Source organism: Dryobates pubescens, chromosome 10 (assembly GCF_014839835.1).
Source record: "Dryobates pubescens isolate bDryPub1 chromosome 10, bDryPub1.pri, whole genome shotgun sequence".
In the NCBI taxonomy this organism is placed as follows: domain Eukaryota; kingdom Metazoa; phylum Chordata; class Aves; order Piciformes; family Picidae; genus Dryobates; species Dryobates pubescens.
In genome coordinates, this window is record NC_071621.1 from 4,729,101 (window position 1) to 4,756,256 (window position 27,156).

The 27,156-nt window shown below is 44.1% G+C and overlaps 1 protein-coding gene across 1 annotated transcript; it reads left to right on the top strand.

Annotated features, from left to right (window-relative positions):
• The first annotated feature begins 5,925 nt into the window (after window positions 1-5,925).
• LOC104302133 (arylsulfatase H) lies at window positions 5,926-24,351 on the top strand. The gene is made up of 11 exons (XM_009902611.2): window positions 5,926-6,138; window positions 8,562-8,658; window positions 9,169-9,318; window positions 10,156-10,277; window positions 11,564-11,686; window positions 13,187-13,610; window positions 14,369-14,505; window positions 22,004-22,138; window positions 22,744-22,906; window positions 23,152-23,273; window positions 23,906-24,351. The coding sequence occupies exons 2-11, from the start codon at window positions 8,633-8,635 to the stop codon at window positions 24,274-24,276; spliced, it is 1,773 nt and encodes a 590-aa protein (XP_009900913.1). The 5' UTR covers window positions 5,926-6,138; window positions 8,562-8,632; the 3' UTR covers window positions 24,277-24,351.
• Window positions 24,352-27,156: the final 2,805 nt, after the last annotated feature.

The following is a 27,156-nucleotide window of genomic DNA, read 5'->3' on the forward strand; positions in this document are numbered from 1 at the left end:
TTCCTAGAGTGTATGGAGGACAACTTCCTGATGCAGCTGTTAAGTGAGCCTACTAGGGGTCAGACCCTGCTTGACCTGCTGTTCTCAAATAGAGAAGGGCTGGTGGGAGCTGTGATGGTGGGAGCTGTGATGGTGGGAGGCTGTCCAGGGTCCAGCGATCATGAGAGAGGGCAGTTTTCAATATACAGGGAAACAGGGAGGAGCAATTACAGAACCTTCACTTTGGACTTCTGGAGGGAAGGCTTCAGGTTGTTTAAGCAACTTATTTGGAGGTACCCTGGGTAGCAGCCCTTAAGAACAAAGGGGTCCAGGACAGTTGGACCTACTTCAAACAGGAGCTCTTGAAGGCACAGGAACAGGCTGTGCCCATGTTCCAAAAGATGAGCCGCTGGGGAAGGCGACCGGCCTGGATGGGCAAGCAGCTCTTGAAGGAACTAAGGGAAAAAAAGAGGCTGTATCACCTTTGGAAAGGTGGGGAGGCAACTTGTGATATGTTTAAGAACGTTGTTATGTCATGTAGGAGAAAAATTAGAGAGGCAAAAGCCCAGTTAGAACTGAAGCTGGCCACCTCTGTGAAAGATAATAAAAAGCATTTTTATAAATATATTGATGCTAAAAAGAGGGACAAGAAGAACCTCCACTCCTTATTGGACCTGGAGGGAAACAATGAAAGTAAAGATGAGGAAAAGGCTGAGGTGCTAAATACCTTCTTTGCCTCAATTTTCAACAGTAAGGCAGGAGGACTTAAGGATAACTGGCCTCCTGAACTGGTAGATGGGGTCAGGGAGCAGTGTAGTACCCCTGAAATCCATGAGCAATTAGTGTGGTCGTTTGAGGCTGTGCCTTTAAGAACAAACACTGCTGGAACACACTGGCTAATGTTTTTGGTACTAGAACCAAAACATTCTGATATTCTAAACGAATTTCATTGGTTGATAAACAAAAATTCAGCTTTAGATTGTGAAGCGGTTGGAAAATTTTTTCCTCAGTTCAGTTCGGTTTGGGAGTTGGGGGAGTTTGGTGTTTCAGCCTGTTCTCCCTGCCTGCTTCTTCTGCGAACTGCTGGACTTGGCCTTCAGATAAGCAAACACTAATCCTGCATGGGCTTTTGAAGCTTGCTAACAACTCTTTTCCTTAGTAACTTGCAGCTTTATCTTTAACTGACACAGATTCTCCATTATCATCCTCACTGGATGTTCCTGAAACAGAGCTAGGGTGGCGTTTTCGTCTCTTTGTCCTCCGTCTAATAACAAAACATGCCTTATAAACTTTTCTCTCCCGGTACAGTGTCACAGTCTCAACCTACCACAATTAGTTAGGGACCTGCTGAGCCACTTGGATACTCACAAGTCCATGGGAGCAGATGGGATCCATCCTAGGGTGCTGAGTGAGCTGGCAGATGAGCTGGCCAAGGCACTCGCCATCATTTATCACCAGGCTCATTGGAGAGGTCCCAGATGACTGGAAACTGGCCAATGTGATGCCCATCCACAAGAAGGGCTGGATGGAGGAACCTGCAATCTACAGGCCTGTCAGCCTGACCTCAGTGCCAGGCAAGATTATGGAACAGATCATCTTGGGGGCAATCACTGCGCACCTGAAGGATGGCCAAGGGATCAGGCCCAGCCAACATGGATTTAGGAAGGGCAGGTCCTGCCTGACCAACCTGATCTCCTTTTATGATCAGGTTACCCACCTGGTGGATGTGGGGAAGGCTGTGGATGTAGTCTACCTGGACTTCAGCAAGGCCTTTGACACCGTTCCCCACAGCAAACTCCTGGCAAAGCTGTCAACTCGTGGCTTGGACAGCAGCACTCCGCACTGGGTTAGGAACTGGATGGAGGGCCAAGCCCAGAGAGTGATGGTGAATGGTGCCACATGCAGCTGGCAGCCAGTCACTAGTGGTGTCCCCCAAGGGTCAGTGCTGGGCCCCTTCCTCTTTAATATCTTTAATATCTTCCTTCTCCTGCCCCCAGCTTGGTGTCGTCAGCAAATTTACTGATGATGGACTCAATGCCCTCATCCAGATCATCAATAAGGATGTTAAAGAGCATGGGGCATAGAGTGGTGGGTTGAAAATTCCCACCAACATTAAATTTGCCAGACCAGCTTAGTTGGAAGCAAATGAAAGATGTATTTACAAGCAAAACTACAATCTACAATGAAATGCAATGAATATGTACAAAATATACAATATTGACAATATTTACAGGTATTTACAATTAATAAACAGCATAAGAACCCCCCTGGCCAAAGACCAGGGGAAGCTAATAGCTTTTCCCACCGTGCCCCCCTTTACCCCCTTTTGTACACAAAAGGGACAAGAGAAATGAGCAGAGAGATATTTTTAGACTTAGCCAAAACAATGCAGCCAACATCAAGCAGAAGCCAGTTAGTATATCCCAGCCTGAGGGAGAGATAAATTGTTTAGCACAACTAGTTTAAATCCATTATCTTTCCAATGGGATTGTTTAGAGCTATCATTATTTTCCTTTTTAGACCTAATAGTCATTTATTTACATTTTACCACTTTCTATTCAAGATCTGTGGAAAGTTTTAAAGGTACAACCTAAAAGTACCACAAGTGGCATACTGAGTAGTGGCCACCGCTGTGGGACAACACATAGGCTATGTGCTCGTGAATGGGAACAAACCAACACAGAAAAATAAAGAGGAAAAAAAAGGAGGAAAAATTTAAAAAGAGCTGTAAACCCAAGACACAACAAGTGCATGACTGTCTGGGGTTAACACAGCCCACTCTCACAACTTCTCCACCCCTCTCCTCAGACAGGAGGGAAAATAACACAAAAAAAAAACCTCTGGGTTGAGAAAAAGAGTTGAGATAGAGTTTTACAGGAAATGAGAGAATACAATGCACAATTGCCTTAGCCTATTTGCAGAAAGGCGCAGCAAAATACAGCAGCAGCAGCAGAAGCCAGTGACTTTCCCCACCCCCAATTTTACAGCCCACCCAGGAGAAAAGACCAACACCCCAAACCTGAAAAGCAAAAGCATCAACCAGAACAAGAAGCCTTTCATGTTACAATCTGAACTTCAAGCCCCATAATTATTTGTTATAGCCAGCACTTTCATTTTGAAGCTGGCATGACGGCAGCTTGGAATTGAGTATCTGCAGCAGATTCAACTCAACCCATGACAAAGGCCAAGAAGCAGCAAAAGGCCTTGGGAATTTGAATTAAGCACCCTCTTGTGCAGGCAAGCAGAAGGAGGAGACTTTTATTATTGAAGATCATCTACAGCAGTTTTTTCTGAGCTGTACAGTGTGCTCATGGCCCTTTTTAATTACCTATGATAAGCTATAAGCTACTCTGAAGAAAGCTAACTTCTATCTCTCTTATAAAAGATGGTACTCCTGAAAGGGAAATCCACAGCTGTGGTTCCTGTTCTAAGTGCCTTTTATACACTTTATTCATGGATTCTAATTTAAAAAAAAATAATTTAAAAAAGCCAACAAAAATCATGGGACCAAGATCCAGAAAAAAAGAAAGTTTCCTTTGACTAAGTTCTCACTCTGTTAGATCATTCCTACATGCAGGTTCCTGGCCCCTACCATTTATACTGGCCAATATAGGCTGTCATGCTTAGATAGCACAGCCCATTGTTTTTCAAAAAAGGAAACAATGATTTACTGTTTTACCCCAGGCCAGGAGTGGACTTCTGAAGTGACTCTTCCACTCACTCCCACTTCACTTTCACTCGCAGAGCAGTCTGAAGTACACAAACCAGGTTCCTTCCCAGTGTCACAAACCTGGATTAAATGCTCCAGGACAACAGGTAAGGCTCCGCAGCTTCTCCAGGGCATTCAGGCTTTGAAGAACCTAGTGTAAATCAGAGTTCGAAGAAATAACACTATTTTACATCACTGTGCTATGACTTTTAGACCGTTAGAGAGTGACTCAAATGCTTTCTGAAATATAGCGACATTTCAGATATGAATCGGTCACTAGAGGGAGCCTCTTAATCATCATATCACAGTATCAAACCACTACTAACTTGGGCCTTTAACTCCTAGATGTTGAAATACTTTAACAGGGTCAGTGAGTGCTACTTCCTCCAGTACTTAGTTTAGAGAAAACAAGGGTGAAAAACAAGAGTATGCAAGGCCTCTGAAAACTCCACATTCATTCCACATTGTGAACAAATACAGACTTGCTAAATAGAATAGAATAGAATAGAATAGAATAGAATAGAATAGAATAGAATAGGATAGAATAGAATAGGATAGAATAGAATAGAAGAAGGTTGGAAGAGACCTTCAAGATCATCACATCCAACCTAACATCCATAAAGACTTCTCCCCCACACACACCCCCCAAGCAGGTAGAGATGGCACACTGGCTAGGAACAGAATTAGCTTTGCCCAGACCTTCTAAAAACAAGTCTTTATGTGACACCCCTAAGAAGGCATTCACTTTTCCCTCCTTCAAAGATCAAACAGTAATATAAGCACCATTTGTTACTGTGAGAGGACTGTCTTTAGACCACAAGCACAATGCTCCCTCCTTTCTCTTCATTACAGCATAGCTGTGCTCAAGCAGCTAGATTTCAACAAGCACTGCTTACAGCAATGATCTGGTCTAGCTGTCTCAGTGTTAGAAGAAAGCTAGGTACGAAACAATGACGATACGTTCCTGCAGTATAACTGCAGACATGTTCTCAGTCTTCTGCTATATTCCAAATTCAGCAAATAACACAGCAATTACAGTTTGTGGTTCTCTGTTACAAAAACTATAGAAATTGCCTGAAATTGTCTACTATAGAAATTGTCCTAGGAAACCACAAATAGAATAGAGGAGCTGTGGAGGATATCACAGCTGCAAGAGGGGTTCTTCTAGTTAGCAAGGCCCATCTGGGATTGATTGCAAACCGAACAGAAAACCCCAGCATCTCAGAAGGTGCTTTCTCTTTAGAAAATGCACAGCAGCAGAGGGCATCAGACAACAAGAAATGCTATATACATTAATGAATCCTGAACTGTTAAAGGAATAGTGAAGAGAAACGGTAACTGGAAAGGTACAGACTGAGATGTTACAATATGGGTGGTGACAAGGAAGCAGGCACTGAGAGAAGGAAAACCTGACATATCACTTCTCCCGTGTGAGCTGGCTGTAACTACTACAGCAAGGAAATGTTGGGGTAGGAGATAGCAGGGGAGGAATCATCTGTGATGCTGTTACTTGCCTCAGAGTTGCTCCACTAGGAAAGCAACCTAAGCACCACAACTGGTGATGAACCACCAATTCATAAGAGTATCTTCCTTGGTTTTTCAAATATAAAATCACAGGTAACTCTGTCAGTAAAGCCACATTGCTGTTTGACAGTACCTCATAGTGCCTCAAAACACACAGTAGAAAAGGACTCAAACAAGAAAAAAATCAAGAAAGCAAGTATTACGTAGCATGTAACCTTAATTTGTCCCTTTAATAACCTTAATTTGTCCCTTTAAGTGATTATTAGAAAACGGGCAGCACTCAGAAGCAAAGCCAAATTACTCATTTTCTGAAGTAAATGCAGGTCTCTTGCCAGCATTTCCTCCCCACATCCTGGAACTCACTGCATTTGCAGAGATGACCCTTATCATTGCTGCAGGCACTCGGAGATGCCATAAAGTGAAGATATTTGCTCAACTTCTGTTTCTACAGACAAAGAATCTCTGCTTTGGAAGTACAATGATTTTCAGCTTTCCTTAGTGGAAGGGAGGAGAGGTTTAAGGAAAACTGCTATTTTTAGCGCTTTCATGGGAGTGTCTCAGATTTTAAGGAGGTCCTTCCCTTCCTTTGACGAGTTACTGCTTGGACAGAAAGCATTTTAGCTGCATCTGTGGCGTTCCTCACCCCGACGCTCACACATGCGTATTGGATTTGTATAAATGGCAGTGGGAGGTGCAGCCATTAGACAATCCAGCTGCTTGCAAGGCCTGGTGCAACATGACTCCTGTGGCAAAGTGCGCATGAGCAGTTAGGGCAGATTTAAGGAACAGCTTCAGCGACAGATGTTAGGCGCTGTGATGGAGCACTGTGATTGTTGTGCGAAAAGTTTGGAATGCTTTGAAGTCAGCTGAAAAAAAGGCTCCCACTCCAGTCTACCAGCAGCCTGCTTTGAGCATAATTTGACCAGGTACCGTGTTCCTGCTTTATTACTTTGGGAAATACACAGGGAAATTTGAATGGGCATTTGATTTTTTTTTTCTTTCCATCTGCTTCTGTAGATAAAAGTATCTCAAATAAGGTTTTAAAAGGCATTTCCGTTTCCAACGACATTATTCTCATACAAGCTTGTGTATAAAGGCTGCAGGCAACTTACTAACATGAGTCTGGCTTTTATTGTATCTACATCAAGTCTACAAGACAGGAATTTTTAGAAGGCATTTTCAGAGACTGAACAATACCAAATTGAGTGGAATTACCTGTAAGACTTTTCACTGAGTGTTGCCAACCTGATGCCAAAGTGTGTGGTGTACTTATGAAAAGTATATCTGAGTTCATCTAAAATACAAATAAAGAAAGAGGTCAATCAGTAAAGGAAACCCATAACATATGAAAGATATGCAAGCAATACCTCCTGGATTATTAAAATAGATGAAGAAAGGGATAAAATCTAATTACTTGGGGGAAGGGAGGCTAAACGATGGGAGAAGGTGGAGTTTTGCTTTAAGTCAAATGCAGTGCAGGCACAGCAAGGCTTAAGGGCCACTTTGACAAAAAGATCCCGAAGATTTCCCCAAAAATGTATGCTCTGAACTGCGGGTGGCTGAATCAGATGGGTGATTGTTGCTGCCCCAGCTGCTGGAGGCGGAGCAAGGAGCTGCACTGCAGTGTGGGGACCTGGAGTCCCCCACAACTTCTCAGAAAGGGGAGGAACACGGCAAACTGCTTTCACTGTCCTTCTTGCTCCTACATGTGATGCTAAAATTTCTCTGACCTGTCTCCTGTTGCCTCTCACTAAGGAAAGGGTTTGGCAAAAAGATTATCAGTCAGTGCATAACTCTTTTCTCTATATTACCCAGTATTTTACAGGCACTTTCTGGGGAGCTCCAGCCTGTGCTTTGAATCACTGTGTCTATACTGTGAAGTATAGACAATTAGTGACAACCAATTGCACAATTAAAATTGAGTATTTACAATTCCTTTTTATTTCAGCTGTTTTGGAGGCATGTAGTATGTACAAGTAAAGATGGTTGCTGTGTTCTCCAGTATCTTTCCTATACCTACTTAGGATGCAAAGAAGTCACAAATCCAAATGCAGGAACCTGAGTGTGTATAGATAATGATGCTGCATCAGCATTGGTACTTGTAAATAGGTGTTTCGAGCTGTTTAGATGCCACTTTTCACAGAATCACAGAATTCCATGTTGGAAGGGGCACTAAGGATTATCTGGTCCAACCTACCTAGGTGATAGTATAGATTAAATGACATGGTCCAGCACCCTGTCAAGCTGAATCTTAAAACATACCAGTGTAGGGGAATCCACTACTTCTCTTGGGTGAATATTCCAAGGTCTATCTGTTCTCATGGTGAAATATTTTCTTAAGATTCCAATCAGAATCTCCTCAGGAGTAACTTGTGTCCATTACCTTTTGTGTTTTCCCTGTGACTCCATCATCCTGCTAGCCACCCTTTATGTGCTGGTATGTGGTAATAAGGTCTCCCCTAAGCCGTCTCAAGACTGAACAAACCCAGTTGTCTCAGTCTTTCCTCATCTGGCATTTGCATATGACTTCCCTAAGCATGGAAATAATTATATGTTCCCTTTGAGGCTTGTTGTGTTGATTAATAAAATGGAAGAGCTATGGATATTAACTAAGGTGCTAAATACTATCACTTCTGGGGAAAAAATGTGAAATCAACATAATTTTTAAAATTGAGACACTTGGACTAGTTGAGCCAGACATGAGATAAATTTGAAAGGAGTTTTTTTCATAGTCTTTGATCCAAGATTATTTGGCCCTTACTTCAAAGCCTTTAAATAGTTCTTGGCATGGCAATGAAAGAGAAAACCCTAGAGGAATCATTGACAGAAAGTTGCGTGGAGTAAGAGACAGTACATCTACACATCTTACGTATACAAAGACGGAAAAGGCTCAGCTCAGAGTCATACAACTTAGTCTATTCTAAGAAAATGTGATTGTTGAAACAGGATACTTTTGAGTTTCTACAACTAGAGATACCTGTTACAAGCCTGAAAGGAAACTCAGCACATTATGTGAAGAAGCATCAGACTGCTACTGTCTCTGTCATTACAGAAAAAATAATTATATTGAAGACTTGATTCTAAAACCTTCTTCTCTTCTTTCTGAATAGTAAGTAGCTCTCATACAGCTGAGTTAAGTAACAGAAGAAAATTATTTTGATGTTTTAAAGAGAAACTTCAATACACAAAAAGAAAAAATCCTCTAAGAAGTAAAGACACTCTGGCAATATAAATAACATTAATGCATTTATTCTTCTTTGTGTAGGGTTGGTGCTGAGGTGTACTGATGTAAATAAAATAGAGAAAGTTGGTAGGCTTTGATCATATTTTTTATCTGATTTTATTGCAGCGACTAGTAGGAAGATGCAAACATGACAGGCTCTCTTGGTTTTACAGAATCTCAACAGTCCAAATGCAGAAATGACTTGCCAACTAACATCCTATTGGTAAGAAAAAAGTTCATGAATTATTGTTATATCACACTTAGATCTAAAGTGAGTGAAGTTCAGTGACATATTACTGTATTATAGAAGAGTAGTATTTTCTATAAAGTATACTCACAATGTGCTTTTTTCCTCTGGTTGATGGGGTGAGAGGTTTTTTGTTCTTTACTCTTTTACAATACAAAGGTCCCACTCTGGGTGAGAAGGTTGTCATAAGAATTGTTCCCATTCTCAGTTTCCCAGACCAATTTCTAAAAAACATCCCAAGCCACCAAAGCAAAATCACTTACATGTCATCTGTCACATGTGACTTCCCAAGTGAGACTACCTACAAGAAGTTTCAAAACAATCAGAAAAGGAGATTTTAAAATTATAGCCCTGATATTTTCCTTTTCATAACATATGTTTAGTCAATGATCAAAATTTGACACACCCTCTGCTTCTGGTCTGCAGCCAAGTGCACTGGAAGTTACAAGCATCTAAGCCACTGGTTTCTTTCCTTCTATCTTTCAGGATATCCCTTTGCAGACCCCTGATTTTCGGTCTGCTTCTGCTGCCACCACTTGCACAGCTTTCCACCATCACACGGCCAAACATTGTCCTATTGATGGCTGATGATCTTGGCATAGGGGATGTAGGTTGCTATGGGAATGATACTATCAGGTAAGGAAACTGCATAAAAGGGGACAGAGCTGATGTGTTATTTAATGTAAGACTGAAAGCCTCTGCCTATCATCATCTGGTAGATGCATTTAATGGTAAATGTAAAACGCTACAGCCTAGAGGGCATTCCCAGGACCAGCTCTGCTATCCAGAGCTGCTTCAGTGTGAGAACACATCAGCTGTTCTTGTGTATTCCTTAATTCCCCAACACTGAGAAACAGATGAAGACAGAAATATTGTCCTCTCTTTCAACACATCAGGCCTCATGACATCACTTAACTTTATTCTGGCATTCTTTCCCACTCTTGCATCAAAACAGTATAAATCACTGCAACAAGCTATATTACTAGGAAATACATTTTCAGACCCAAGGACATAGAATTTGCCTTCTCTTGGCATATTGCCTGCTGGCTACTAGCATTTCCCTCAGCAAGCAAAGTTGTCAGAATTTCACCCTGATTCACTGGCCAGCATGATTCTGATAGGTAGCTGAAGATCATAGGTAGCTCATGGGTCTCTACATGGCTGGACCTCCACTTCAGGATAATATTATCCCCAAGGAATAAGTATTGTTTACAAGAGCAACATGGTACATTTCTGCAAGGTTATTCCTAGGACTTCAAAACCAAGAAGGCTTGAAATTTATCCAGATAGCAATTGTTAATGAAGGGAGGGAAAATAAATAAATACAAATATTTGTCCCATCTTTTAAGAAAATTAAAATAAAAAATAGAGGAAACTTTTCTCAAATTAAAGAGATATATATATATTACTGTTCATCCTCATTTCCTTGAAGACTTTCTAAATGATATCTGACAGTGCTGGCTGCATTTTTAGGACCCCAAACATTGATCGCTTGGCAAAAGAAGGAGTGAAGCTGACTCAACACATCGCTGCAGCTCCACTTTGTACCCCCAGCAGAGCAGCTTTCCTCACTGGCAGATACCCTCTCCGATCAGGTTTGCCTTGCAAAACTAAACAGCCTTTAAACGTTGCTGTATTGCTGAAGGGGACAATGTCATACAAAAGAAATGAGGGTGTACAAATAGAAGGGGAGCCACAAATGTATCATCCTTCACTGAGGCACACAAAGACACACCAGCTAGGTCTAGTACCTCTGAGGTGGCATCTATATATATGGGGTACAAGGAACCAACCTGGAGGGAAGCAGAGTACAGAAGAACCAGCTCTGCAGAGCAGCTTCCACCTCACCTCGTGGCTTGAAACTTCAGTTGCCTTTTGGTGCTCTGTTGCACAGATTGCAGCCAGAATAGAGTTAGTACAAATTGTTACATCCTAAAAGGTCGTTACACAGAGCATGAATAATAATAACACATTTTGAAAACCCTAGTTACATTAATTTCTGTTATGGGTGACTCCTCAAGTACCAAAGAACAGCTCAGCCCTGCAGAAAGCAGAGTAGATTTATGCAGATGTGTGTCTGTTACCTCCAGTGGAAGTGCAGAATCAGTCATTTACAGGAAAGCCATCTGTCAGAATTCATCCATTCTATGAAATAACAGTTTGACAGCTATATTATTTCTCCTGGTTCTGTTTTTGAAGGAAAAATACTATGCTGTCAAACTGCATCCCTGAGATGAAGAGGTATGAAAACCAAATAACTTGATATGTTTCTAACAGCAGCTCTCTAACATGCATTCTATTGCAAACGATCTTCAGTGCCTTCCAGCATTTTGAAGCTGACATGTTGTCCTACTTTTATCACGACAGTTTCCCCTAAGATAGATAACTACACAACGCACATGAACTTGTACAGACTCTGCTCCACTCTAATAATAGGGCCAGAGACATTCAATGCTTCCATGACAGATTGTACTTCACATACTGTTGTGTGATGGGATTATGCCAATATACAATGCTAAATAACAGAGTGTAAAACTGCAGGTCAGGGGAAAATTGTGCCACCTTATGCAGGCTGGAGTTTAATGCTCACACAGGGCTGGTGTTTCTACCTTCCTAACTATAGTCAGAGTAGCAATTAAGTGTACTTCATAGAGCCTGGTTACAACTCTGCCATTCCAAATAAGATACAAAGAATAATAGGTATTATGCACTGGAGGACTTAATTCTTTCTTAAGCTTGTCCAGAGTCCTAGATTCATTTCCCCAAACCAATACCATTACAATAAATATTTAGCAGCATAACATCAATGAAAGCAGGAAACAAGAAAGTACTTTATCAGTTGTACTTACTAAGTTGGTTTATTGCTGTATTTTTTTTTTAGGGATGGATGCTGTAAACAATTACCGTGTTATTTTTTGGAATGGCGGCTCAGGAGGGCTTCCCCCAAATGAAACCACTTTTGCCAAAATACTGCAGCATCAAGGCTACAGCACAGGACTCATAGGTATGGGGATATGCCTGAAAATGGCCTATAATGCATTTCACCTACACATCGCACTCAAAACATTTGTTTTAATTAGCAACTACTTATACCTCAGTAGTTTTCTTAAAAGAACAAGCATCTGATAAAGAGAACAATCTTTACTGTTGACCTGCTTTCAGGCGTATCTTGTAGTTGTTAAATATATGATGGAAAATATGTTACTATTTCTCGAATACTGTTCTACCAGATATGTGGTAATTATCCCAATGTTACTTAATGACAAATGAAAATGAGTGTCGTGTCCATCGTGTCCAACCTATCATCCAACACCACCTAATCAACTAAACCATGCAACCAAGCATCCTGGCAAGCCTCGCCCTGAACACCCCCAGCGACAGCGACCCCACCACCTCCTCAGGCAGCCCATTCCAGTGGGCAATCACTCTCTCTGTGTAAAACTTCCTCCTAACCTCCAGCCTAAACCTCCCCTGGTGCAGCCTGAGACTGTGTCCTCTTGTTCTGGTACTGGTGGCCTGGGAGAAGAGAATAACCCCTGCCTGACTACAACCCCCCTTCAGGTAGTTGTAGAGGGGGGTCACAAGCCTCACTGTTTGAGCCAAATGAACCAACTTGTTATGTCTCTGTCTAACCTGTCTGTTTGAATAGACTAGAAGCAAAGCAAAAGCATGGTTTTGGTGTGCCATTCATCATTATAGCAGGCATATGTTCACAATAAAGAACAAAAAGTCAAGAGACATTCCTTTTGAGATATGAAGACTTCTGTATTTAAAAGAAGGCAGTTTTAACTTTTTTAAATTTGATGAAATAACCATAAATAACAAAAATGTTTATAAAACATAGCCTTTTATTTGTGGAGATACTATTATCAGCAAAGTTACTTGCATACATATGGCTTCACAAGAAATCCTGATCTCCTGAGCTTAAGTTCTTCTGAAACTGGTGGTTTGTCTGCCAAAGCCACTGCTGAGTTGCATGTTACTCAACTACACTATCCATAGCTTCCCTTATAAGTCTGGCACTAAAGTGTTGCCATCCTTCTGAAATCAAGCTATTCAAACCTTTACAGAAACTAGTCTGCACAGTAGCTGGAAAATAGACAACAAAACAATCTTATTTTGTCCCATGGTTACAAAAGGACTTCTTTCTTTTATTTCATACCTGATAGGTCTCCAGGAAGGCCATCAGTTCTGAAAAACCTGAGCCTTTCTCATTCTCTAGTTCCGTTTATAGTCCAGTATTTTACATTTAATCAAAGCTGCAGGACATTAATATGCGTACAGACAACTGATAACTGTTGGAAATTTATAGTTGGTGAAAATTTACTTTCATCAGCTGTAAGTTATACCCCTTTTTATCACTACATACTCCGTTTATATGTGTAGGATCAAGAAGTTACCACAAATAGAAAAAAAAGGAATCATTTTTTGATAAATGTTTTGTATGTGTTAAAGTCCATTGTTAAACATAATCACTTTACAGTTTAATAATCTGTATTTTCAGGAAAGTGGCATCAAGGTGTTAACTGTGAATCCCGCAATGACCATTGTCATCACCCTTTAAACCATGGGTTTGACTATTTTTATGGGATGCCTTTTACTCTAATAAGTGACTGCCAACCAACAGAAACACCAGAGATGGACAGAGCCTTTAGAAGGAAACTATGGCTTTCCACTCAGATGATTTGCCTTATTACACTCACTGCTGCACTGGGAAGACTTACTGGATTGATTTCAGCTCACTGGAAAATGGTGATCTGCCTTGCTGGGTTCAGTCTGCTGTATTTCATATCCTGGTTCTCAAGCTACGGGTTTGTACGATACTGGAACTGCATCATGATGAGAAACCATGAAGTTACTGAGCAGCCAATGGTGACAGACAGGACTACATCCCTTATCTTGAGCGAGTCCATTGCATTTATTGAAAGGTAAAATGTGTTTCCTTTGACCACAATTTTTCTGGTTCTTGCATGTATTGTGACTTTTAAAAGGCACTTTCCCATATGAACTTTTTCCCCACCTAATAATATATAGGATTATAAGTAGTACTATCCCTATTAATCATTAATACTGTTAATAACAATGTCATGTGATTACACAAAACAAATTAGCTGCTGCTTTCATCCAAATTTCCATGAATTGGATTAAGTATTTCTAGGTTACATTGACAAAAAAACTTACTTCTATCAATGAGACCAATACTGCAGCTTCAAGGGATGGCAGAAATGCCTGTGTGGGCTGGGAAAGGAGAAGTAGAACTGTGAGGTATTCTTACTGTAAGAACTGATGCATGGTCAACAGCTGGCAGTAGATTAACCTGCTGCCTTCATTTCAGTAGTACACTGGTGTTTTACAATAGCAGAAAGTGAAGCTTCAATCTGGAACTTTTCTATCCATCTTACTTTCTTTCTCTCTCTCTCTCTCTCTCTTTCTTTCTTTCTTTCTCTACCTACCTGGTTTTTTTAATCTATAATTTTGGGGAAAAGACAATAATATTGTAGAAGCCAAACACTATTTTATCAAACAGATCTGAATCACTGAGTTTTAATACCTTACAAAAACGTGTCTGAAGTGATTGTTGAAGGGTTTATATGCAGATGATGATACGATTTTTCCATTACAACACACCTCTGTAAGTACTGAAGACCTTCTTCCACAATATTCAAGTCTTGTTTCTCTTTTCCAGAAATAAACACAAGCCATTCCTCCTCTTTCTTTCCTTTTTACACTCCCACACTCCCCTCCTCACCACAAAGAAGTTTCTTGGGACTAGCAGCCATGGTTTGTATGGAGACAATGTAGAGGAGATGGACTGGATGGTGGGTAAGTCACCACCCATGTGGTGGTTGTTCAGATAATTAAGATAATTTTAAAGAAATCAGGAAAACCATGCTAAGCTTTCCATGAACATCAGTTAATCTTGTATGAGCACTGTTGCCTTATGGCATTGGCTTTTACTTCATATAGTTTTGGACTAAATGAGCCTTTCTCTTCACTCATATTTTTTGTTCTACTGTTTACTGCTTTTAACCATGTCCCCATGGCTCCTGTCAAGTTGTTCATCTGCTCTTCTTACTAAATAAGTGAGAATTATTTTGTTTTCTCTGATTATTATAGATCAGGTTATTTCAGCTTTATGTTCATGTTTTATCTGTAAGTTGGACACATCAAAAAGTGCTAAAAGCAATAATCAACTTCAGCCCATTCCCCCTTGCTGCATTCCGTAGAGTACTGAAGATTTTTTAGCACTATTCATAAATTACATTCATGCTATTTTTCAGCTTGTTTTGGGGTTTTTTTTGTTTGTTTTGTTTTGAAGTGAAGGAGAGTTATTTATCACCCAGTCATGGTGGAGGAAAAGTAGCCATATTTGTAAAAGGGTGCATATACAGAATCAAACCTAGCTGTCAAACCCATACACATCACAAATATAATTAAGAACATCAGAAACAGGTCAAGAATAACTTTTCAATAAAAAAGAACTATTCTATTAATGCATATATCCAGTACTTTAAGTGTGTTCTAGACAATGTAAGATGAGGGTACAGGCCATTTTGGCTGGAGAGCTGATCGGGACCAGCACCAGGACCAGTGTGCTTGGGCTGAGATCTTTCTCTTTTGGTTTCTTTTCGGGGCTTTGAGGGTTGGAAGGACCCCTGGCAGATGGTGAGGACCGGCAGGGCTGACTTCTCGCGTGCCTGCTCAGGATCGTGATATCAGCTGCGGGATTTTTAAACCCCGGCGGGGCTAAACACGCAATGCCGTTTTGGCTGGAGAGCCTTCTTGCCCGACTGCACATGCCGGGGCAGTTGACAGAGTACAGAAGCCTCTGTGGTAGCTCAGATAAATTATAGTAGTTAGGTGGAATATATATTTTTAACAACTAACAACAAAAACCCTGAACCATGGTAACAACTCGGCCAAAGGCTATTAGAAAATCAGTATGTACCCAGACAGAGTTGGTGCATAAGCACACAGGTGTCCACGCTGCTAGCTGCAGAGAGTGCTGGAGCCTGGCACTAGGAATGGAGGGGGAAGGAGACAACACCTGAGTCAGGTCCAACCAGGTGAATTTTCTTCTCAGCCTGGTGGCTGAGCTTAAGGATGAAGTGGCTGAGCTAAAGGATGAAGTATCACAGTATCACAGTAACTAAGGTTGGAAGAGACCCCAAGGATCATCAAGTCCAACCTGTTCCAACAGACCTCACAACTAGACCATGGCACCAAGTGCCATGTCCAATCTCCCCTTGAACACCTCCAGGGACGGCGACTCCACCACCTCCCTGGGCAGCCCATTCCAATGATGAATGACTCGCTCAGTGAAGAACTTTTTCCTCACCTCGAGTCTAAACCTCCCCTGGCACAGCTTGAGACTGTGTCCCCTTGTTCTGGTGCTGGTTGCCTGGGAGAAGAGACCAACCCCCTCCTGTCTACAACCACCTTTCAGGTAGTTGTAGAGGGCAATGAGGTCACCTCTGATCCTTCTCTTCTCCAGGCTAAACAATCCCAGCTCCCTCAGCCTCTCCTCATAGGGCTTGTGCTCAAGGCCTCTCCCCAGCCTTGTTGCCCTTCTCTGGACACGTTCAAGTGTCTCGATGTCCTTCTTCAACTGAGGGGCCCAGAACTGGACACAGTACTCAAGGTGTGGCCTAACCAATGCAGAGAACAGGGGCACAATGACTTCCCTGCTCCTGCTGACCACACTATTCCTAATACAGGCCAGGATGCCATTGGCCCTCTTGGCCACTTGGGCACACTGCTGGCTCATGTTTAGGCGGGTGTCAATCAGCACCCCCAGCTCCCTCTCTGTTTGGCAGCTCTCCAGCCACTCTGACTCCAGCCTGTAGATCTGCATGGGGTTGCCGCGGCCAAAGTGCAGCACCCGGCACTTGGACTTATTAAATGCCATGCCATTGGACTCTGCCCATCTGTCCAGTCAGTCAAGGTCCCTCTGCAGAGCCTTTCTACCCTCTAACTGACTAACATCTGTTCCCAACTTGGTGTCATCTGCAAACTTGCTGATGACTGACTCAATCCCCTCATCTATATCATCGATGAAGATGTTAAAGAGGATGGGGCCCAGCACTGATCCCTGGGGGATGCCACTGGTGACTGGCTGCCAGCTGGATGTGGCACCATTCACCACCACTCTCTGGGCTCGGCCCTCCAGCCAGTTCCTAACCCAGCACAGAGTGTTGCGGTCCAAACCACGAGCTGACAGCTTAGCCAGCAGTTTACTGTGGGGGACGGTGTCAAAGGCCTTGCTGAAGTCCAGATAGACTACATCCACAGGCCTCCCCACATCCACCAGACGGGTCACCTGATCATAGAAGGAGATCAGGTTGGAGAGGCAGGACCTGCCCTTCCTAAATCCATGTTGGCTGGACCTGAGCCCTTGGCCATCCTTCAGGTGCGCGGTTATTGCCGCCAGGATAATCTGTTCCATCACTTTCCCTGGCACTGAGGTCAGGCTGACTGGTCTGTAGTTTCCAGGTTCCTCCATCCGTCCCTTCTTGTGGATGGGCACCACATTGGCCAGTTTCCAGTCATCTGGGACGTCTCTGGTGAGCCAGGACTGGAGGAAAATGATGGAGAGCGGCTTGGCCAGCTCATCTGCCAGCTCTCTTAGCACCCTAGGATGGATCCCATCTGGTCCCAAGTGGCTCAGCAGGTCCCGAACTAATTCCTCATGGATTTCTGGGGCATTACACTGCTCCCCGACCCTATTACCCAGCTCAGGAGGCCACTCATCCTGGACTCCTACCTTGCTGTTAAACATCGCGGCAAAGAAGGCATTCAGGACCTCAGCCTTTTCCTCATCTTCGGTCACCATGTTCCCCTCCAGGTCCAATAAGGAGTGGAGGTTCTTCTTGCCCTTCTTTTTAGCATTGATATATTTTATTTGTAAAATTGCTTTTTATTATCTTTCACAGAGGTGGCCAGCTTCAGTTCCAACTGGGCCTTTGCCTCTCTAATTTTATTCCTACATAATCTAACCACTTCCTTAAACATCCCTCGAGAAGCCTTCCCCTCCTTCCAAAGGTGATACAGCCTCTTTTTTTCCCTTCAATCCTCCAGGAGCTGCTTGTCCATCCAGGCCGGTCGCCTTCCCCGCTGGCTCATCTTTCGGCACATGGGGACCGCTAGTTCCTGTGCCTTCAAGAGCTCCTGTTTGAAGTAGGTCCAACCCTCCTGGACCCCTCGGTTCATGAGGGTTGGTACCCAGGGGACTTTACAAATAAGTTTCTTAAAGAGGCTGAAGTTTGCCCTCCGGAAGTCCAAGGTGAAGGTTCTGTTGGTGCTCCTCCCTATCTCCCTGCATATTGAAAACTTCACTATCTCGTGGTCACTGCACCCTAGGCAGCCTCCCACGATCACATCTCCCACTAGCCCTTCCCTATTGGAGAGCAGCAAGTCAAGCAGAGCCTGTCCCCTGGTAGGCTCACTTAACAGCTGCATCAGGAAGCAATCCTCTATCCACTCCAGGAATCTTCTGGACTGCCTCCTCTCTGCTGAATTAAGTTCCCAGCAGATATGTGGCAGGTTGAAGTCCCCCACGAGGACAAGATCTGATGATCTTGAAACAGCCTCCAGTTGTTTATAGAATAATTCATCAACCTCCTCATCCTGGTTGGGTGGTCTATAGCAGACTCCAACCAGGATGTCAGATTTGTTGGGCTGCCCTCTGATTTTAACCCACAGGCTCTCAATTCCCTCATCTTCCACCTCAAGTTCTGAGGCAGAAAGTGTCTCCCTAATATACAAAGCCACCCCTCCTCCTCTCCTCCCTCGCCTATCCCTCCTAAAGAGCCTGTAGCCCCCCAGTGTAGCACTCCAATCGTGCCTGTTGTCCCACCATGTTTCTGAGATGGCAACTATATCATAGATGCCCTGGTGGATTAGGACCTCCAGCTCATCTTGCTTATTGCCTAGGCTGCGTGCATTGGTGTACATGCACTGCAGCTGGGCTCCTGAGCTCTCAATTGACCCTACCTTGTGCCCTACTCTTACCTCTGCAGAGGGACCGATGTCTTCACCCACCCCCTTCAGACCTAGTTTAAAGCCCTCCTAATGAGCCCTGCCAACTCCAGTGGTAGGACTCTCTTGCCCCTTCTAGATAAATGCACCCCATCAGGACCCAGTAGGTCAGGTGCTGTAAAAGTAGCCCCATGATCAAAGAAACCAAAGTTCCTCCGCTGGCACCATTCCCTGAGCCACTTGTTGATGGTGTGGGTTCTCCCGTTCCTCTCAGTGTACTCCCCTGCCACTGAGGGAACTGAGCAGAACACCACTTGTGCGCCTGCCCCATCAATCAATTGTCCAAGGGCCCTGAACTCCTTCTTAATTGCCCTGGTGCCCTTCCTGTCGATCTCATCACTCCCAGCCTGTATTACCAGCAGAGGGTAATAGTCAGAGGGACTGATGAGCTTCTGGATTCCCCTTGCAATGTCCCTTACCTGCGCCCCAGGTAGAGAGCAGACCACCCTGTGGGATGGGTCGGGACGACATATGGGTCCCTCAGTACCCCCCAGGAGAGAGTCCCCAACAACTATAACCCTTCTCCTTTTCTTTGTGGAGCTGGTCGTTATAGCTGGTGGTGGCCGCTTGGCCTTAGGCTGCTCCCTGGAGCTGGTCGTTACAGCTGGCGGGGACTGCTTGGCCTTGATCTCCCCTCTGGATGGCTGCTCCTCAGCCCTCTCATCCCCACTGCCCTCAGCCTGCAGGGCCTCATAGTTATTATGCAAGGGCAGCGGAGGAGGAGGAGAGGGCCGGGGTGGATTTCTCTTGCCACCCTTGGCAGGGACCTGTGTCCATCCCTCTCCGTTTTCAGGGGCCCGTCCCTCACCAGGGGAGATCTGCAGAGCCTTCTCCCACAAGTCTAACTCCCTTTCGCTTTCCCTTATTGACCTCAGCCTAGACACCTCCTCCTTCAGCTCGGCCACTTCATCCTTCAGCTCAGCCACCAGGCTGAGGAGAAAGTTCACCTGTTCACACCTGACACAGGTGTCCTCTCCCTCTCCCTCTCCCTCTATTCCAACTGCCAGGCTGAAGCACTCTCTGCAGCCGGCAGCCTGGACTCCAGCATGCTGGAGAAACAACTCTGTCTGGGTAGATGCTGTTTTTCTACCCTTGGTCCGAGTAATGACCATGGTGCAGCGTATGAGTGAAAACAAAAAATAATTTATTTTTTTTTTTTCCTCCCAAGCAGCCGAAAGGCTCTCGGCTACCGAGCCAAACTGGCGCTGCACACACAGCCCGCCTGGGATTTAAATCTCCCGTGGCTGACATCAGGCACTAGCTCCCGTGCACGCTCGCGCGAGCACGAGCCCGCCTCAATCCCTGCCCCCGAGGAGTCCTCCCGACCCGCTAAACCCCGAAAGCAAGGCAAAAAGCCCAGCAGAAACTCACAAAGCGAGCGGTGCTGTCCCGAAGGAGCGGTTCTGACCGGCTACCGAGCCAGACTGGCCAGTATCTAGGCTCAGGACTATATGGGAATGTGAAAGGGAGTTAGACACGTGGGAGCAGGCTTTGCAGACCTCCCTTGTTGAGGGAGGTATCCCCAGAAACAGGGAGGGATGGATACAGGTCCCTGTTAGGGGAAGCAAGGGGAATCCATCCCGGCCCTCTTCCCCTCCCCCATTGCCCTTGCACAATAAGTATGAGGCCCTGCAGGCTGAGAGCAATGTGGATGAGAGGGCAGAGGAACCATCTAAGGAGATGCCTAAGTCAAAGCAGTCAACTATAAGGACCAGCACCATAAAGCAAAAGAGAAGGGTTATAGTTGTTGGAGACTCTCTCCTGAGGGGAACAGAGGGACCCGTATGTTATATGGGACTCATATGTTATATGCATATCCAATAGGGAAGTGTGCTGTCTACCTGGAGCCTGGATAAGGGACATCACAAGGAGACTCCCAAATCTAATCCAGCCCACTGACTATTACCCATTTGTGGTAATCCAAGCTGGAAGCAATGAGATTGATAAGAAGTGCACCAGGACAGTTAAAGAGGAATTCAAGGCCCTCAGACAATTGATGGGGTGAGAGCACAAGTGGTGTTCTGCTCAGTTCCCTTAGTGGCAGGGGTGTACACTGAGAGGCACAGGAGAACCCATGCCATCAACAAATGGCTCAAGGGATGGTGGCAACAGTAGAAATTTGGGTTCTTTGATCAAAGGAAAACTTTTACTGCACCCGACCTGCTGGACCCTGATGGGGTGAATTTATCTAGAAAGGGCAAGAGGGTACTAGCTTTGGAGTTGGCCAGGCTCATTAGGAGGGCTTTAAACTAGGTTTGAAGGGGGCGGGTGAGGAAACCAGTCTCTCTGGAGAGGAGAGGGAGGGACATAAATTAGGGTTAATTGAGAAATCAACAGCCCAGCTGAAGTGCATGTACACCAATGCATGCAGTATGGGTAACAAACAAGAGGAACTGGAAGTCTTGGTCCACCAGGAAGACTATGATATCACTGCTATTACAGAAACGTGGTGGGATGATTCACATAATTGGAATACTGCACTGGGGGGTTACAGGCTTTTTAGGAGAGATAGGCAAGGGAGAAGAGGAGGAGGGGTGGCCCTGTATATTTAGTGGTCATGAGATCTTGGGTGACAGGTTGGACTTGATGATCTTTGAGGTCTCTTCCAACCTTACTGATTCTACGATTCTATGACTCTATGACATTTTTTCCTCATTTCTCATGGTGGCCACCACTGATGCAAAATCACAATTTTGGGGACCTGCTTTCCATCGTTTTACAGCCTTTACAATACAGGATGCTGGTCTGTGAATGTGGTTCTTGCACTCCTTTGTTATAATAACAATAATAAAGGTCTTACAGCACACGTCACATTTTCTGTACTTTTACAGACAGTGAAATACATAGAATACATAGAATACATAGAATAAACCAGGTTGGAAGAGACCTTCAAGATCATCGCGTCCAACCCATCAACCAATCCAACTCCGCCCAAGCAACTAACCCACAGCACCAAGTACCCCGTCAAGTCTTCTCCTAAAAACCTCCAGTGATGGTGACTCCACCACCTCCCCAGGCAGCCCATTCCAATGTGCAATCACTCTTTCTGTATAGAACTTTTTTCTAACATCCAGCCTGTATCTCCCCTGGCGCAGCCTGAGACTGTGTCCTCTAAAATCACAACTAGAAACCTCAGTCATAAAAATATTCTTCTTTTAAACAATGACCAGCCCTGCATAGATAGGAAATTACACTGATGGATGTTTACAAGTCAGAGACTGAAATTTATGTAGTATAAATTATTTTTTTGCTTTTTAATACACACATATCCCTATATTTACAGGCCAGGTTCTGGATGCTATTGATAAGGAAGGCTTGCAAAATACTACACTAGTTTACTTTGCCTCTGATCATGGCGGATGGCTGGAAAGACAAGAAGGTGAAAGGCAGCTGGGTGGCTGGAATGGAAAATACAGAGGTAAGAGCTGTCAGGGACAGTAAAAACTCAGTAACAATTACTAGAGTACTCAGGACACTGCTAAAGCTTGGGTAAGACTGTATACTCAGATAGCAGCAGTGGTTAATCACTGAGAAGCAAGTTTTTCTAATGAGGCATTTAAAAATGTAGGCAATTCTAGCCTGTGCAGTTGTTCTTCGTAAGCACGAGCTCTCAATCTGTCATTTCTTCAGGAGGCAACTGAATCACAAGTTAATTTTTATTAAGATCATGCAACTTCTCACTGAATATTAGTTGCACCTCACATCTGAACCCTTGCTTTAACTACATTAAGTATGTTCCAGGATTGTAAAAGAAAAGGTAGAACTAGGCTGGGTAAGTGCTTTGTGTCTGAAAAATGAATCTGCAGCAAGTTCTGATGGGGCAATGTCTTTGTAAAAACAATAGAAGGGAGGAAACATATAAGTTCTCTTGAAGGGTCTGATATAGTGAACACACTTCCCTAATGCTGAGGAGAAGGGGTAAGGAAGGCTCATAAAGGTAATGTTAGCTTACAATAATACAATAACATTTGTCAAAAATGTATATTTTAAATGAAAACTTCTATTTTTTTTTTTTAATGAAAGGTGGAAAAGCTATGGGAGGCTGGGAAGGAGGAATCCGTGTCCCAGGGATATTTAGGTGGCCAGGAATGTTACCTGCAGGCACAGTTATCAATGAACCTACAAGCCTTATGGACATTTATCCTACAGTAGTTCATCTGGCTGGAGGGGTACTACCCCAAGACAGGTACAAACACAAGCATCTTTATTCCTTTTTCTTTCCCAAATCAAGGGAAAATTTGGTTTGGGAACACATTCAAAGAGCCTGACATTTTCTTTTTCACTCCTGCTCCTTTCCTAGACATAAATGTTGCCACAGCTCAGTCACCTCTTCTCTACATTCAGAGTTGCCATTTCCAACAAGAGGTGTGCAGAAGGAATGCAGCCCTGTACAGCTTACATCAGTCTGATGATCTCCATTTTTTCTGCTAGGGTAATTGATGGCCGGGATCTGATGCCTTTACTACAAGGAGCAGTTGAGCACTCAGAGCATGAGTTCCTGTTTCATTACTGTGGCGTTCACTTACATGCTGTGCGGTGGCACCAGAAAGACAGTGAGTATAGAACTTCTTTTCCAAGAATCATATTGAATCTATTGGAGGGCACATTTGTCTACTGTATTTTTTCTGGGATTGAAGATTTCCAAATAGTTCCAGGTGTAAGGTGGTAGAGAACTTAGTAGTATTGAATGCATTGTATACCACAAAAAGTTTATTCATGGCTTCAAAGAGTTCATTCATGGCTTCAAGGCATGTGGCATGCCAGGCAGGCTACTGGAGCTCAGGGTAGGTCTCAGCCACCTCTCTACCTTTGCAAGGCCTGGGGATTTCATGCCCTCCTTGTCTCATGGAACAATCTTTGCCTCAGCCTTTTGACTGTACTTCTGCTATCTTAACAAGGAGGCAAGCTGTAGAAGTCCCAAATATTTTTTCATGTCTTCATTTAAAAAAGCAGAATAATAAGTTATTACTTGCTGAAAACATCGGTGAAATTTCAAGATGTCAGAAATCACTTTATTGTTTTCATTCTGTGGCACTTAGTTTTAAATGGAATTAGAACATTCATTATATCAGCTAATAAGTGTAGAGCTGAAGCTCAACCAGACATGAACTCTAGAAGAACATTCACTCTACTAATGTCTTGTGATAACCACCACCATTGTAAGCTTGCTATCTTTCACTGCCAGGTGGAGCCACGTGGAAGGCTCATTATGTGACCCCTGTCTTCCGTCCTTTCGGAGCTGGAGGTTGTTATGATAGAGGATTTTGCCCATGTTTTGGGGAAGGCGTGACCCATCATGACCCTCCACTGCTGTTTGATCTCTCGCAAGACCCTTCTGAAGCCAAACCTCTGTCAGCTGACACTGAGCCCCTCTTTGATGCTGTAATAAAGAAGATTGGAAGAGCAGTAGAAGAACATCGCAGGACACTGACTCCAGTCCCAGAGCAGCTCTCTGTGTACAATGTGGTGTGGAAGCCATGGCTGCAGCCATGCTGTGGGACATTCCCATTCTGTTGGTGTGATAAGGAAGATGACAATAAATTTACCCACCTATAAAGAAAAAAAAAAAAAGGTTTTAGATCAAGAGTGTTTTCTTTAGTATTGTTGATTGAGTTGTTTGTTTAATGGAGCCTTTATAGGAGAATTATTCCAGTGAATAGCACAATATTTGATAAAGGTGGCTTTAGGATGGACATTCTTAGGAGACATCAAGACAGAATGATCTGAAGAGCATGATTTAACTTACAGCTGAAGGAACAGTTCAAATGCACCAAAGCATAACAAGATTAGAGCTGCACAAGTAATTATATAACTTACGTTTTGTTGTTTATAAATGTATGCTAAGAAGTTTTGCTTGGGTTTTTTTGTTTGTTTTGTTTTGAATTTCTAAGTGATTCCTGGACTGAGGACTCCCTTGATTTATTTTAGCATTTCTAGCAATGCATACGATATCCCTATAATAAATTTTTGCAGACTATCACTTCTAAAATAATTTAAAAGTAATTTGACCACAGCTCCTCACAAAATCTTGTTTGAAAAGTACCTTCCTTCTTCCCTTGTACCTAGTCACTCCAGCAGCATTGATGATGGCAGCTGATTAGCCTGGGACTTCTGGATCAGAAGAAATTGCAGGTGAGGCATAAAGTTTGGAAACATGATAAGCTAGGTAGAGGCTGTGTTTTCAGAGAAAGATGAGACTTCTTTAATCAGAATCAATTTCTTTGGATGTAATATGCAAAAGGCAAAGGATTTTCCCTTTCCAAAGCTCCCATTGCACCAGGCTCCCTAAGCAGCACTGGCAAGAGCACAATAGCCTTGATGACCACAGAGTGCCACAATGATAATGAGTTTGGGCACAGAATTGCAATTACCCTACTGACCATATTTCAGTAATAACTGGCTCCTGGTTACAAGTAGTAGGTTCAGAAAAAGCTCATTGAAATATGCCAAATACTAATTATGAAACCAAACAAACTCTAATTTACTATGAAAAAAAGAAATGCAGATTTAAGGTATTTCTTGCTTCACAAGTTACACCTCGTTCCCACCAAAATTCTACAGTTACTTAGATCTCTTTATTCATCAAAATATGTAAAAAATAACAAGAATGGCTTTTTTTCAAATACAGCAGCAGGAAAAGGAAAACCAGGCAAAATGTGGGCCCTCTGCTGAATGAGATGGGTGACCTGGTGCCAGACAATGCAGAGGAGGCAGTTACTGAAGGCCTTTCTTGCTTCAGTGTTTACTGCTAAGGTCAGCCCTCAGTACCTGGAGTTAAAAGAGAAAGTCTGAAGGAAGACTCTTCCTCAGAGAGTACTGGGTTGGAGATCATCTACACAAGCTGGACACCCACGGTGATGGAACAGCTATACAATATTAGTGCAAGGAAAAATTATCTTGCTACTGAGAAGTTCCTGTTCACAACAGAGACAGAGGAGTGTAGTAAAGCTTTATTTGAATAACGGGAGAGTCCACAGGACAATTCCTGGTGGGGTCACTCAAATTGCTGGGAGCAGCAGCTCCCCTTTTATCCTAAATTCCCAGACACAAATTTCCCTCTCCCTTTCCCTATTGGCTAAGGTACTCAGGATTTACAGTCTTTGCCGAAACACCTACTACGTGTCCCCCCATCACATGCGACCCGCCTACTACATACATTGTGTGTTCATTTAAATTAGGTTCTTCATGACTCTGGGAGGAGAAGTTAATATTTAGTAGTCTATTAAGCCTGCACTCTGATCCTAAAGGTTCAGAAGTCCAGGCTGTGTTCAGTGTCTTGTCATCCTCCTGACAGACTCCCACTGATTGGAGTTTCAAGATAAAGGTCTTTTGCAGCTGCTGCTTTGTTGTTTGTACACACATAGGGAACTGTCTGGTTTCTCCCCCTTCTTCTTCCAACCCCCCCTCAACAATACTTCCTTTGTAAAGACACCAGTTACTTTTAATCCCATGGTTAGCATTATAAAAACAGTCATGTTACGTATCTCACAAAATTGTTGTATTTAGAAACTGGCAACAGTAAGGGCTGACCTCCAAAGCGCAGAGGCTGGGCCTGGAGGCAGGCTGAGGGAATCGGCCTGGGACAAAGGCAGCTCCCCGCTCCTGCCGAAGGGTGCGCGGCTGCAGCGAGTTTCCTGATGGTGCCCGACACGGCCCTGAGGCTCCAAGGGACAACGGCCCTGTCACCCAGCAGGGTGGTGCCTCCCGTTGTGGGTCGAAGGGGCAGCGAACGGCACCGGGAGGCAGCAGCACCCAGCGCCTGTGTCAGGGGAATGGGCATTTGTTTCCTTTTTGTTTCCTAAAGGGCTGCTGAGCCACGGTAGTGCCGCCGGCGGGTCGGCCTCTTGCAGGGCTGGGACAGACGTGGGGGCTCGGAAACCTCCTCTTTGTGGGTCCCCCTGGGCGAGCAGCCCCAGCCCCGGCCGGAAGCAGGCAGATGGACGGGCCTGCCGGTGACGGACGGGCCCGCCGGTGACGGACGGGCCTGCCCGTGACACCCGCCCGCCTTCTCCTGGGTCTGCTCCTCCTCCGCAGGGGCGGCCGCGACCCCACGGCTTCTCCGTGTTGGAGCCTGCCCCTGCAGGAGGCTAGACTAGGGTTGGAGTGCCACTGCGGATGCTGGTGGAACTGGGGCTGCCTGTAGCGCCGCCGTCCTCTTCCTCTCTAGCAGTGCGTGGTTCCTGCAGGCCCAGGTGCCGGCGGACGTACCTGCTGCACACACGTGTGGAGGTGGTGATGAGCCATTGGACAAGAGTTCTCGTGTGTTCTGGCAGGCAGTACTGCGCCTTCTGCTCCAGCGTGTACCTTCCAGCCCACAGAGGCACAGATGGCCCTCAGCGACTCCATCGCAGCCACATCCTACTGCTGGCCGTCACAGCTAGCAGATTCTAAATGAGAAAGCTTGATTTTAAGTCTAATTGCTTAACATCCAAAACC